At 36.9% G+C, this 15,672-nt stretch overlaps 1 protein-coding gene across 6 annotated transcripts in view; it reads right to left on the reverse strand.

Moving 5' to 3' along the window:
- RPRD2 (regulation of nuclear pre-mRNA domain containing 2) overlaps nucleotides 1-15,672 on the reverse strand; it is an 85,210-nt gene that overhangs the window by 10,502 nt on the left and 59,036 nt on the right. For 5 of the 6 annotated variants that reach the window (XM_012538859.3, XM_033415520.2, XM_004285147.4 and 2 more), the window contains 3 exons: nucleotides 14,015-14,190; nucleotides 3,562-3,844; nucleotides 2,050-2,310 (listed from right to left, as the gene is read on the reverse strand). In XM_012538859.3, coding sequence (XP_012394313.1) covers nucleotides 2,050-2,310; nucleotides 3,562-3,844; nucleotides 14,015-14,190 — 720 coding nt within the window. The remainder of the gene's footprint in view (nucleotides 1-2,049; nucleotides 2,311-3,561; nucleotides 3,845-14,014; nucleotides 14,191-15,672) is intronic. The other variant, XM_033415519.2, reaches the window with a different exon arrangement.

Below are 15,672 nucleotides of genomic sequence, written 5' to 3' on the forward strand. Positions count from 1 at the left end.
AAGAGAAAATCTGAAAATTAGATTAAGACTTGCTCCTATCTACTTGGAACACTGTTAAATTAGATAAGTATTAAGTTATTTTTTTTCATATGTATTTACTACTTTTCAGAGTCCCAATAGAGACCAGAGAACCTATTTCTTTTTTCTCTACCAAATGGATCCTACACCTCAGACTCCTCTAAGTGCTCAACAGATATTGCTGGCTAATTATGATCAGACTGGGCCACTGCATAATTCTATGTGATAAGTAAGTTATTTCCTTTTGAAATGGACTTTAAAATGAGGGTTATATAAGCAATCTTTACATGTTTACATTTTAAAATACTGGGCTGATTCTTAACATAGGAAAGATGGTATATAAAGAAGAAATGATTTTTGATTTTTTTAACAATCAAAAATATAGACAGGTATTTCACACAAAAAAATGATAAGCATATGAAAGAAATTTTAACCACATCTTTAATCAAAGGAATGCAAACGAACAATTTTTTTAAGACTGAATTTGACAAAGTATAAAACAAAACAGGTTGGAGAGGTTGAGGAACAATGGGAACTTTCATATACTTGGTACATAAAATAGTACGTTTTTTGGAGATCATTTTAGTTATAACATGAAAAGACTTAAAAACCTACATGCAGAATTTTTTGGAGTCTTTATCTTTTAGAAATACTTAGTTATTTATGAAGAAATGAAATAATTGGGATTTTCTTCAAAATAATCAGGATTGGATAGGGCATAGCAGAAACAAGATTGGCCATGTGTTTACAGTGTTGAAGATGAGTGATGAGCATGTAGAGGAGCTCTACTTTATTTATCTTCATTAAATCTTCCATTAAAAAAAGTCCCATATACTTATCAACCCTTTTAAGAAGGGTTGTGCATAAAATTTTAGCATCAAGGTTGTTCATTACAGTATTCTTTATAACAGCGAAAAACTGGAAACACACTAGATGTTCTGATAATAAAGGCTTACATAAATTATTGAATGCTATTAAATGATATAGCTGAATGTTTAATGACTTACAAAAACATCCATGATATGTAGTTAAATTTTAAGTAGTTGCTTTCAAAAGAGTACAGTTGTCCCTCGGTACCCATGGGGGGTTGGTTTCAGGACTCCTGAATATATCAAAATCTGTGGATGCTCAAGTCCCTTATAAAATGGTATAGTACTTGCATATAACCTATGCACATCCTTCCATATACTTTATTTATTTTTGTTTGTTTGTTTGCCATGCCACATGGCTTGCTGGATCTTTGTTCCCTGATCAGGGATTAAACCTGGGCCATGGCAGTCAAAGCACCGAGACCTAACCACTGGACCGCCAGGGAAGTCTCCGTCCTTCCATATACTTTAAATCATCTCTAGATTACTCATAATACATAATACAATATAAATAGTTGTAAATACAATGTAAATGCTATATAAATAGTTGCTGGGGCATGATAAGTTCAAGTTTTGCTTTTTGGAACTTTCTGAAAAAAGTTTTCCCCCAAATATTTTCAATCCATGGTTGGTTGAATCCTTGGATGTGGAACCTGCAGATGCAGAACCGGTGAATATGGAGGACCGACTGTATACGCAATATGCTTCAATTACTGAAAGAAAAATTATTACTAACATTTTATTTCCCAAAACACACACACACACACACACACATACACGCACACTTGTAAGGTTAAACACAAGTGGTTTCCTTTGGGATGGCAGAATTATGGATATTTTATTCTTTTAACTTATCTTCTAATTTTTCTATGATGACCACGTAGCGGTATGTATGTATGTATGTATGTATTTATTAATTATGGCTGCACTGGGTCTTAGCTGCGGCATGCATGTGGGATCTAGCTCCCCGACCAGGGATGGAACACAGGCCCCCTGCACTGGGAGCGTGGAGTCTTACCCACTGGACCGCCAGGGAAATCCCTATTTTTATTTTTTAATTAAAAAGTTACTTTTAATTAAAAAAACAAAACAAAACCCAGACTGATGGTTCAATTAGAAAGGTGGAAATAAGCCTTTTATCTTCTTTACTAGGGCTACTTACCAGTATTTTTCATGACTGATGTCAGGCTGCTAAGGATGGAACTGATCTTTGCCAGATCCACATTAGCCAGGTTTGGCAAAGCCAGTGCTGGAGTAGGGGAGAGAAGAGAAGTATTCACAGGCTTTGGAAGAGGTGGGGTTGCTGTCATGGTCACAGGCACTGGAGTGCATGAAGAGGCCTTTGAGATACTTTCTGTTGGCTTTGTAGGTACAGCAGTGGATACAGCTGACTTCTCCACAGGTTTTTCCTTCCTGTCTTCTACTGTTTAAAAAAAGAAAAGAGATAGTATTGCATCTTACTACTTTCCAGACTCTCCTTCCAACATGTCCCAATATTTCCTAAAAAGTACTATGCTTTACAGAAAAATCATTCATGATTTTTTTAAAAAGTCATGCTCTTTATCATTTATGAACCTTCCCACCTTTAATAGCTGCTTAAAATGAATTCCCCAAATGCATCTTTTATCTTACATTTAATGATTTCTTTACATCTTCTTAGTATCTGTATATTAAATTTGTACATTTCTGGAAGCATGTTATTATTTGGTACACATTTGTGTTCTGTCTTTCAGTAATATTTATGTCATAAATTGTCCTGTCTTTTCTTTGCCATTATTAACCTGAGAGCTTTCTAAGAAACAGAAACTCTGTACATATGTTAATGTATTATCCTTTGGCCTCCTGAAATTGGTCTACTGGGGGTGCAATCAGGCACTAATGCAATGTTTTAACTCTTGATGCCTCTGCAATACTTTCCTCTTAATACTTTAAAGGCAATGCACTATGTGGATAGTTCATTAAATTCAACCTAAGTCAAACTGCCTAATAAGAATAATTATAAAAGCTGGGGATGTCAGAGAAACAGTTCACCAATCCAGGTTAATTCTGAAAGTGTGGTTAACAAAATGTGGCTTTGGAATCTTGAAGATCAAGAGTGACAGAGAATAAGGAATTCCAGCATAAGTGGCCCTCCCTTTAGAGCAGTGCTGTTCAAAAGAAATGTAATTCAAGCCACATATGTAAGTTTAAATTTTCTAGTAACCATATCAAAAAAAGAAAAACAGGTAAAATTAATTTTAATTATATATTTTATTTATCTCAATATAGCCCAAATATTGTCATTTTAATAAGTTATAAATATAAACAATTATTGAGATATTTTCACTCTTTTTCAAAGCACCAAGTTCCTAGAATCCAGTGTGTATTTTGTTTTGTTTTTGTTTTTGCCACACCACGTCGCTTGCAGGATCTTGGGTCCCTGGCAGCGGAAGCACGGACTCCTAACCACTGGACCACCAGGGAATTCCCTGAACAGCACAGATCTTAAGCAATGATTCTCAACGTACGTGGCATACCAAATCCTGAACCACTGCTCTACAGACAATACTACTACCTTGGTGTTCTAATTTTATGAGGATTAAACCATCTTTTAATACCTGCCTGTGATAGATTTATTGGTGGGGAAGGCAAAACAGATAAGGAGCAAGTTGTCTACTAATCATATAGGACATACCAATGATTTTTGACCCATCATCTTCCACATCTGAGAGTTCCATGTCTTCCACATCACGATTATCTGTTGCAGGCTCAGGTGTGGCAGATTTCTCACTCTCCATGGTTGGTGACTGGGATTCCTCACCTCCCATTCCTTGAAAAGGAGACTCAGAGCCAGTTGGGGAGGGAGCATCCATGCTTGGGGAAGGGACTGGTGATTCCTCAGGATCAGGAAGGGTTGACTTCAATTGATCCAGCTTTTTCTTTAAATTGTTCACTCGATTAGCGAAGGTTTTATATGCCTAAAAGAAAAAGAAGAGTTTACTCCTCTGAGAAGTAACCAAGAAGCTACCATTTTGACTTGATCAGATTTCTTCATTATTATTAACTATATCACTGGTATAAAACAAGAAAATATCATCTGTCAAGCATGGAGTAGTTTCCAATCTCTGCTTTTTATATCCCCTAAGTCAATATTACCATCCACAGCTGCCCAAGTTAGAGACTTAGAAGTTATCTGCAATTCATCCTCCCTTGCTCCGCTGTATCTCTCCAAGCAACCAATATTTATCAAGAGCCTAAATGTGCTGGCCACTCTTCTAGGTACTGGAGATACAGCAATGACTAAGAAGACAAATATCAAATCAATAAATAAAGCATAGCCTGAGAGGTTAAATACTATTGATTTTTTTTAAAAAAGAAACTGTTTATTTTAAAAGTTTTAGGTGTACAAAATTACTGTGAAGATAAAATAGAGTTCCCATATAACCCACACCCAATTTTCCCTATTATTAACACCTAACATTAGCATGATACATTTGTCACAATTAATAAACCAATTTTGATAATTATTATTAACTAAAGCCCATACTTTATGTGTATTTCCTCAGTTTTTATCTGATGTTCTTTTTCCATTCCAGGATCCCATAATTTAGTAGTCACATCCCCTAGGCTTCTCTTGTTTGTGACGGTTTGTTAGACTTTCCTTGTTTTTGATGAACTTGACAGTTTTGAAGAGTACTGGTCAGGTATTTTGTAGACTGTCTCTTCACTGAGGTTTGTCTAATGTTTTTCTCATGATGAGACTGGGGTTATAGGTTTTGGGGAGGAAGACCACAGAGGTAAAGTGTGATTGTCATCACATCATATCAAGGGTACATACAATCAATACAATGTACCACTGTTGTTGTTAACCTTGATCATCTGGCTTAAATCCTATTCATCTGATTATCTGAATTGCCAGTGTCTTGAAGCTGTGTGTCTTTTTCTTTTTTTTGTTAAGGGTCTTGGAACATTAGATTGTGGCATCATTTTGGTTGGCTGCACAAGAAGCATTATTTTAAAAATGGAGTGGAACGGAAAATAATATGCTAGAATTGAGATTTTGTTTCATAATTGAGTAGTTTGTAGCACAGCAAATGCTCCCATCAAGAACAACTAGAAAAGCCAGATATATACACATACATATCTATACACACTCACACGCACGCACGCACGTGCACACACACATATTTGAATGTACTGTAGAGTGCTAAGGCAACAAAAACCCAAGTGGCAAATTCTATAGCAGGGGGAAACCATGAGGAGAGTCAAGCTGACATTCTGCAGCTGCTTTTTCTCTCAGGGTCCTGCTGATTTTGGGGAGTTAGGTAAGAATTTGAGAATTCAGGCAAAAGGAAAAGGCAGAGGGTTACTACTAAATAATATAAAGAAAAAAGGAGAACTTTTAAAAGTCTTGCTGACCTGTAGAGATAAATTAGAAAAAATTAGAAAGGACAAAATTTTGATGAAAGAGGAAGGACAGAACTGGCTCAACAATATGCTATTGCTTTTCCTTCAAGATGTTTGCTGATAGATAACCAACAAGGACCTACTGTATAGCACAGGGAACTTTACTCAATATTCTGTAATAACCTACAGGGGAAAATAATCTGAAAAAGAACAAACATATGTATAACTGAATCACTATGCTGTACACCTGAAATTAACAGAACACTGTAAATCAACTATACTCCAATTAAAAAAAGATATTTGCTGAATTATGAAGCTTGCTTAAGAGGGAATTAAAGAAGTCAAGCAGAAAAATTCTGAAAAGCAAAGCGGAGTTAAACATAGACTCATGGTGCAGAAGAGACAAGGATTAGCATTCAAATCACACAACGATGGAGGGGCCCTAGTGATGTCGTAGGCTCTCAGTGGGAAAAAATCTGTGACTTAGAAGCTGGATGAACCACAGAAAATCAAAAGTTTGCCCAAACTGCAATTCAGCCTGAAGTCAGTTCAGTTTCAGATTTGATTAATATGATTAGCTCTTGGACTTCCCTGGTGGCACAGTGGTTAAGAATCCGCCTGCCAATGCAAGGGACACGGGTTCGATCCCTGGTCTGGGAAGATCCCACATGCCATGGAGCAACGAAGTCCATGTGCCACAACTACTGAGCCTGTGCTCTAGAGCCCACGTGCCACAACTACTGAGCCTGCGTGCCACAACTACTGAAGCCTGTGTGCCTAGAGCCTGTGCTCTGCAACAAGAGAAGCCACTGCAATGAGAAGCCCGTGCACCGCAGTGAAGAGTAGCCCCCGCCTACTGCAACTAGAGAAAGCTGTGCACAGCAATGAAGACCCAACGCAGCCAAAATAAATACATAAAAAATAAATAAATTTTAAAATATATATATGATAAGCTCTCACAATATCTGCCTAGCAAAGGGTGAATCCTTTCTGCAGGAAGAGAAATCACTGAGACTCCAGAAGTATTTTCATATACAATGTTCAGTATTCAATAAAAAATTAGCAAGCATGCCAAGAGATGAAAGAAAAGACAGACACTATGAACAGACTCAAAACAAGTATAGCCAACATTGGAATTACCTAGCAAAACCCAAATAGCTATGATTTATACGTTCAAGAAAATATAGAAAATCCCATCTTGAACAATTCAGTCCAAAATTCGTTAGCAAGAGTTGAAGGGAAGCCTTGGTCGCCTAGGTTAGGTAACGGAGCCAAAATAGGGTGAGGAAAATGACTGTATGGGAGGAAGGCATTGCATGGGATGTTGAAGCCTAAGTTAGATAAAAAGAAAGCCAGCAGAGATGGCTGGGAGGGATGGAAGTGCTGGAAAACTGGCTATACACATGGGCAATGATCAAATAAGTGATTATGTTGAAGATAAGGGGAGCAAGATTTTACATTTTTAGAAAAAGCAATTATAAATGTGGAAACGGAGAAAACTAGAATGAACCTTGTAGTGTTAGACTGGGATTGGAGATAATAGTGTGAACTCATGGTTTCTGACATATATAGACAGATACAGAAATATATATAGATGTAAATGTGTGTATACAGGTTAAATACACACACACACACACACACACACATATTTCCTACCTCTGTATACTGATATGGTCTGGAAGCAGTGATATCCCAATAGTAATAAGTACACCTAGTACTCAGATCTTGGTTTCAAAATATGGTTTTTCACTAAAAGGAACCAAGGCTCTTTGGAGAAATGACTGATTCCCGGGCTGGACAGAAAAGTGCAAGATGAACCTGGAAACGCTCAAAAAATGATGGGGATATGTCAAAAGAACACAGAAAGCGGCTTGAAAGGAGCTCCCACTGGGACAATTTGAGCATCAAAATAATTATTTTGCAATGAATCAGTAGTTAGTAATGAATTAGAACACTGACTAAATACGACTGAGTCCATAGTGATATAAATAAATGAATAAACTGAAACTTTGAAGAGGAACAAAATATTTGCATAGTTTCAAAACACCTCCCCACAAGACACTTATTAATTAGTGTATGGTTTCCTAGTGTTGTGGTACTTTATTACTGAGTGGCTTAAAACAACAGAAATTTATTGTCTCATAATTCTGGAGGCTAAAAGTCCAAAATCAAAGTGTGAGCAGGGCTATGATCCCTCTACAACTGAGCAGAATCCTTCCCTGCCTTTTCCTAGCTTCTGGTGGTGGCCATCAACCCTTGGAATTCCTTGGCTTGCAGATGCATCACTACAATATCTGTCTTGGTTGTCACATGATATTATTCCTGTGTGCATCTGTATCCAAATTTCCGTCTTCTTACAAGGACACCAGTTATATTGGATTAAGGCTCATCCTAATGACCTCATCTTAATTTAAGTACATCTGTAAAGACCCTATTTCCAAGTAAGGTCATTTTCACATGTACCAGAGAGTTAGGGCTTCAACATTATCTTCTGGGGTACACAATTCAACCCACAGCAATGACCAAGTGAAAACTTTTCAGTGGACAAGCTGGGAAGATGCCACACTAATAAGATACGAAAGGGAATGTTACAGGTAGTAAGACAAATCAAACTTGTGTGCTAACTGAAAGGATGAAATGAGAAGAACACAATCACTTCTGTGATATTCCTACTAAAGATATATAACCTCAATCTGATCAAAAAGAAACATCATATAAATCCAAATTGGGGGACACTGGACAAACTATTTGACTTGTAATCTCCAAACATATTTAGGTCATGAAAATTAAAGAAAAGACTGAGGAACTGTTCCAGATCAATGGAAAATGGAAATGCAATAAATGAAACCTCTGATTCTGGACAGGAGATTTGTTATAAAAAGTGGTCAATTTGAATAGGGGCTGAGGATTAGATAATAATGCATGAAATGTATCAATTAATTTCATGATTAAACAGCTACACCTTATGGTTATGAAGGAGAAAATAATTGTCTTGGAGGAAAATACTCATGAAAATATTTGTGGGTAATGGGGTGTCAGCAACTTTTTTTTCTTTTTTTGGGGGTGTGTGTTTATTTTTATTTATGTATATATTTACTTATCTTCATTCTTTTTTTAATTAATTTTTATTGGAGTATAGCTGCTTTACAATGTTGTGTTCGTTTTCGCTGTACAGCAAAGTGAATCAGTTATACTTATTTTCAAATGACTCCCCCCCACAAAAAGGTCTTCATAATATACTTAAGTTATTTCTTTAAGTTTGAGAGTGTTACAAAATAAAACAAAGAAGACTGAAAAAAAATGAGAGAGGAAAAAATGAAAATAGACTGACAGAATTTTACCAGAAAAATTGAATTATTTCTGAAGAAAAATCAAATGGCAATTCTAGAACCGAAAAATAAGCCAACTAAATTAACTGATGGGTTAAACAATAGATAAGATTCAGCAGAAGAGAAAATTAATGAATTAGAAGACTGGTTAATAGAAAATATCTAGAAGGGAAGCACCGAGGAGAAAAGGATAGAAAATACAGAAACTAACATAAAAAGACATTTGGAACACTGATGAGATCTAGTATACAAATTAATAGAGCTCCAGGAGGAGAAGAGATATAATGGAATAGAAACAATACTTGGCAAGAAAACATCCCAAAATTTATAAGAAACATTAAGCTACTCATTATGGGTTGAATTGTGCCCCTCAAATCATACACTGACAGTCCTAACTGTATACCTCAGAATGTGACCTTATTTGGAGACAGAGTTTTTACAGAGGTAATCAAGTTAAAACAAGGTCATTAGGATGGGCCCTAATCCAATATGACTGGTATCCTTAACAAAAAAGTGAAAATTTGGAAACAGAGGGAAGGCAATGTGAAGAGACATAGGGAAGAAACAGCCATCTACAAGTTAAACAGGAGAAGCCAGGAACAGAATCTTCCCTCGCAGCCTTCAGAAAGAATCAACCCTGCTAATAACACCTTGATTTTGGACTTACAGCCTTACAGTATGAGACAATAAATTAATGTAGTTTGAGCTACCCACTCTCAGGTACTTTGTTATAGCAGCCCTAGTAAATTAATACACCACGGACTCAAAAAGTTCTGCACACCCTAAACCAGATGAATACGAAGAACACTACACCTAGGCACATCACTGTATAACTACGGAAACCAAAGATAAAAATATTAATAGCAAATCAAATGCAGTAAAATAAAAAGGCTAATAACACTAAATAAATACTGACTACATAAAACAACTATAGAATATATATGTGTATAATTAAAATATATAACAATAAAAACATATAAACATATAAATCTGAATGGTGGAAATAGTTCCTTTGATGCTATCTCCAAGGAAGCTATGAAGTTAAAGACCTAAGCAGTGATTTCAGCAGCTGCCCAGTGCCAGGCAAAGAGTTTAGAGTTTATGCACTGTCAATTTAGAGAGGCTTAGTAAACACCTTCACTTCCTATTAAAACCCCATAAAGGCCATTGATTAGGAGTAAGGATCATGTCCCAGGACTAAGGGTTATGTCCAAACAAACCTAAAACCAAGCCTTCACATCACAGTGATCCACTGATAATTTAACTGATTGCCAGAAAAAAACCTCAACACTTTTTAAAGGTAAAATGATACAATTCACAGTTTCCACAAGTATCACCCAGAAGGTCTCCTATAAAATAAATTCTTAGACAAGCAAACAGAAAGCATATATAGGTATGATTAAAGTACACACACACACACACACACGCGCGCGCACACACACACACACACACACACACACATCACAGAAAAAACAGTCAATAGGAGTACACCTAGAAATGACCCAGATACTGGAATTAACATATAAGGCCTTTAAGACAGTGATTACAAATACTACGTTAAAGAATTTTTAGGAAAAGATGAAGAACGGATGAATAGATGGGAAATCTCAACAAAGAAAAGGAGCTCTAAGAAAGAACGAAATGAAAATTCTAGAACTGAAAAATACAGCAGACTGGGCTTAGTAGAACAAAGAATATTTGAAGACAAGTAAATATAAAGTAGCCAAAAATAAGTCCAGAGAGAAAAAAGAATGAACAGAACAGACAGAAATCTAAGAACACATGGGACGTATAACTGGAGTCCCAGAAGGAAAAGAGAGTGAATGAAAAAGAAGGAATATTTTAAAAGATAATTGTCGAATAGGTTCTAAAACTGATGAACAATATCAAACCACAGATCCAAAAAGGTCAGTGAACCCCTTTTATCCCTTTGTAGCAGGATAAGCACAAAGAAGAAATCTAGGCACAGCTGACTTCTCAAGGGACGACAGGTAAGGAAACATTTTCAGGTAACGAAAGAAAAAAACTGCCAACTTATATAATTCTTTATCCAGTGAAAACACTTCTCAAAAATGAAGGTAAAATAAAGACATTTTAAGATAAACAAAAACTGAGAAATTCATCACCAACAGTCCTGCACTATAAGAAATGTTAAAGACTTTAGGCTGAAGGAAAATGATCCCAGAGGGAAACATGGATCTGCAAAAAGGAATGAAAAGCACTAGAAATAGTAAATATAAATTAATTTCTTTAAAAGTCTACTCACTGTTTAAGAAAAATAATAAAAATTACACTACATAAAATATACATAAGTAAAATAGTTAACAATAGCAGAAAGACCTGGGGGAAGGGAATCCTACTACTGTTAAGGTTCTTACATTATACATGAAGTAACAGAATATTAATTTAAGGTTTTATTATAACAATATTAAGATAGTAATATTAAATTAAGATAATTTAATTTAAGGCAATAAGTTAAGAGTGTCAGATTTGATTAAAAAACAATAAGCATAAAACAAAACCAAGATCCAACTATATGCTGTTTGTAAAAGACACATTTAAGTATAAAAACCTGTGAGATGTGGGACTTCCCTGGTGGTCCAGTGGCTTAGACTCCGAGCTCCCAATGCAGGGGGCCCGGGTTCAATCCCTGATCAGGGAACTAGATCCCACATGCCTCAACTAAGAGTTTGCATGCCGCAACTAAAGCTCGTGCATGCCGCAACTAAAAGATCCCGCATACCACAACGAAGATCCTGCATGCCACAACTAAGACCTGGCACGGCCAAAACCAAACAAACAAAAAACTTGTGAGATGCAGCTTAGAGGGAAGTTTACTGTGTTAAATATACATAGTTTTAAAAAGCTGAAAATCAATTATCTAAATATTCATCTTAAAAAATCAGAAAAAGTATAGGAAATGAAATAATATAGAAGAAAGAATATCTCCCAGTGTACTGCATATAACAAGAGTAAGTTTTATTTTGTGAAACTTTTGCTGTATATGTGCATGTGTGTATGGTTCTTAGTTTCCATGTGAAATCTTTCTTTCATATGGACTGTGGTCAAAATCTTTTTGAGAATATTGCTTTAAGGTTTAACTGTTTCCACAAAAGTCAACCTGGATTATTTCAATAACCTACTAACTTGTCTCCCTACCTTTAATAGTCTCCTATTCTCCATTCTGCTATCTTGATTCCAAAATGCAGACTTGATCACATCATCGGCAAAATTAAAATCCTACAACTGCCTTCCACTGCTTTCAGGGTAAAATTCAAAGACCTTAGAATAAATATAGGCCTTTCAGGACCATGTTCTTGACTCCCTCTCCAGTTTTATTTATCACTTCCTCATAAATGCCTAGCTATAAGAAACTACTTTCAGGTCCACCAATTTTGCCATGCTCTCTTTCATTCCCATGCTTTGAAAATGCTCTTCAGAGAATATGGTCTTTCATTTAGCTAATTACTGCAACTTTAGAGTTTAGCTCCTTTGGGAAAAAATTTCTCCATATCGTCCATTCCCACTCCCAAATTAGCTAAAGTACCTATTCAATCTGTTCTCTTAGCACCCTATAGTCACCTTCATTATAGCACTTATTACACAGAATTGCAATTATGTGTGCTCAATGAATGCTTGCTGAACAAACTTCTCCCAGCCATTTGCTAAGGATCCTCCAAAGCAGACTAAATGATTTTATATAATTTCATAAATAAGTAACGATTGTTCACTTCTCAAAAATTATAAAATGGTCTTTTGAGTAAAAATGGTAAACTAATCACTCCTGTTCAGTGTCTCTCCCTCCTGGGACTCCTATAAAATGAATAGTAAAGGAACACAAAGGTATAAACCAGTAACAAGGAAAAGGTTTTGTAAGAGTAAGAAGTAATGAGGCAGGGTAGAGAAAAATGAGGTTAGGAGTATGCAGAAAGGGAGTTATACCTGGGAAAGGAGCTGACCTGTCTTGCAGAATCCCTGAGAAGTTTTGATCAAGGAAATGATGAGTATAAAAAAGTGGAGTGAGTAGTGGAGTTGAAATCAGAAATTAAAAGTGTGAATACCTTGGGGACTTCCCTGGTGGTGCAGTGGTTAAGAATCCATCTGCCAATGCAGGGGACACAGGTTTGAGCCCTGGTCCCGGAAGATCCCACATGCCGCAGAGCAACTAAGCCTGTGCGCCACAACTACTGAAGCCCGTGCACCCAGAGCCCATGCTGCACGAGAAGCCACCGCAGTGAGAAGCCCACACGCTGCAACGAAGAGTAGCCTCCGCTTGCCTCAACTAGAGAAAGCCCATGCGCAGCAATGAAGACCCAACACAGCCAAAAATAAATAAATAAATTTATTAAAAAGAAAAAAAGTACTATATACTGGGAATTCCCTACAGGTCCAGTGGTTAGGACTCCCTGCTTTCACTGACGAGGGCGCAGGTTCAATCCCTGGTTCGGGAGTTAAGATCCCACAAACTGGGTGGTGTAGCCAAGATCCCACAAACTGAGTGGTGCAGCCAAAAAAAAAAAGTACTTAAAGTATTATATACTTTTATAACCATATATAGTGATTAAAACTACAAAAAAATTAAAATAAAGTACAAAACAGTTTCTTTCAGGGGCCATTAGACAAATGTCGAATTATCAACCCCTCTTCCAGTTGAGGTGGGGAGAAAGAGGTTCCTTAATTGAGTTGATGAAATTCAGAAACAATGTTTCCATCTAGTATCCTGGGTTTAAAAATATATATATACATACTTCTGCCCAATTTTATATCCCGTAACAGTAACTTGGCACACTCCCACTGAAACACTAAGACATAAGGCTTTAGCAAAGCTTAATGGTCAGGGTATTCACGAGCTTTAGCATCAAAAAGACCGAGGTCTTAATTCAGACACCTTCACTTGCTAGCTATAATACTACCTTGTACAAGGTTACTAACCCTCTTCAAAAGTAACTTCTTTGGGACTTCCCTGGTAGCGCAGTGGTTAAGAATCCTCCTGTCAATGCAGGAGACATGGGTTCAAGCCCTGGCCTCGGAAGATCCCATATGCTGCGGAGCAACTAAGCCCGTGTGCCACAACTACTGAGCCTGCACTCTAGAGCCCGCGAGCCACAACTACTGAGCCCATGTGCTGCAACTACTGAAGCCCACATGCCTAGAGCCCGTGCTCCGCAACAAGAGAAGCCACTGCAATGAGAAGCCCCCGCTCGCCGCAACTAGAGAGAGTCCGCGCACAGCAACGAAGACCCAACACAGCCAAAGAATAAATTTATAAATAAATTTATAAAAATAAAAGTAACTTCTTCATCTGTGAACTAGAGATAATGATACTTATCCTAATAGAGTTAGATAACACATATAAATAGTCACAGATATATGGTAAGCAATTGATGTAAGACAGCTTTAATCATTACTTACATTGGCCACCACTTTTACTTCTTTGTACTGTGCTTCATAGAAAATTCCAGCATTTTCAAGTGCTTCTGTTAGTGAGGGCCCATTTTTCACCTGCTTATCTAGTCCATTCACAAATTCCTCCAGCTTGGCACTTGCCTCTTCAAATTCTTTGGAGAATTTCTTCCCACCTGTCTTATCTAAAATAACAAGAGGAAGTATTCTGTAATATTCTTAGTCTCATAGTTACACCTTAAAGAAGCTTCTCTAAATCACAAAAATCACAAAACAGATTATTTAAATGGTTTGTGTGATCCTGCTGTAGTGAAGCAAGAGTGCATGATGAAGGCACTTTTAATTAAGGTAAAGAAAGTTCAACTAAATGAAAGTTTGTTGACTGCTTTTATTCACAAATTTGATGTCACACTGCTACTGAGGAATAATGGAACAAGGCTCAATTCTGTACACTTATACCATTAACTTTTATACTATAGACTATAATAAGATACATCTCTTAGATGAAAAAACAGAGGTTCAGAAAAGTAAAGATAGGGCTTCCCTGGTGGCGTAGTGGTTGAGAGTCCACCTGCCGATGCAGGGGACACGGGTTCGTGCCCCGGTCCGGGAAGATCCCACATGCCACAGAGCGGATAGGCCCGTGAGCCATGGCCGCTAGGCCTGCGCGTCCGGAGCCTGTGCTCCGCAATGGGAGAGGCCACAACAGTGAGAGACCCGCGTATCGCAAAAAAAAAAAAGAAAAAGAAAAAGAAAGATAAAGTGACTTCTTTGTGTATCACGCTTAAAGATTATTCTTTCCTATCTGAAGATCTCTGGTAATTTGATATTAGAAGAGTACCATGAATTCTTTTTCAACAATAGTAACACTGTATGACATTGTAAACTGTTTCTTACTCTCCTAAGTACTTTTTTCCCAGTGATGTTGGAATATGGCCTTAGGTGTGGATATAAATTTAGGCTTTGCATTTTATCAGCTGTGTAACTTGGGCAAGCTTCTTATCTCCTTATGAAGCCTCAGATTTCTCATGTCCAAAACAGAGGTTTTTAACATGCTTCTGAGTTGTTGTGAGGACTAAATTAGATAACATATGTTAAATTTAAAGCACGGTACAAGAACAAAATAGGTGCCAAAACAAATAGCTGGTAGTCATTTACTCATTATTTCAAAAATAGTTACCGAATGCCTATTATGTGCCAGGTATTGCTCTAGGCACTAGGATACAGCAAGAACAAATAAGGATAATTTCTACTTTCATGAGATTTACATTCTAATAAATTAATGATTATTATTTATAATCTACAATGTAAGGAAAAGAGAGGAAGTCACTAGATTTTATGAGGCATTACAGTGACCTTATTTATTTATTATTGTTTTGGCTGCACCATGTAGCTTGCAGGATCTTAGTTCCCTGACCAGGGATCGAACCCAGGCCCAGAGCAGTGAAAGTGCCACATCCTAACCATTGGACCACCAGGGAATTCCCTACAGTGACCTTATTGAAGAGCACAGCCAAACCAGTTAATCACTCATGTGAAATACCCCTATCATAATCCAATACATCAAGAAAGGACTAGAAGTGGGGAAAAGGACAGAATTTACTTATTTAAAAATTTTTTTTAAAATTTACTTCTTCTCCAGCTTTATTGAGATATAATTGGCATAT

The sequence above is a fragment of the Orcinus orca genome, chromosome 1 (genome assembly GCF_937001465.1).
Source record: "Orcinus orca chromosome 1, mOrcOrc1.1, whole genome shotgun sequence".
Taxonomy (NCBI): domain Eukaryota; kingdom Metazoa; phylum Chordata; class Mammalia; order Artiodactyla; family Delphinidae; genus Orcinus; species Orcinus orca.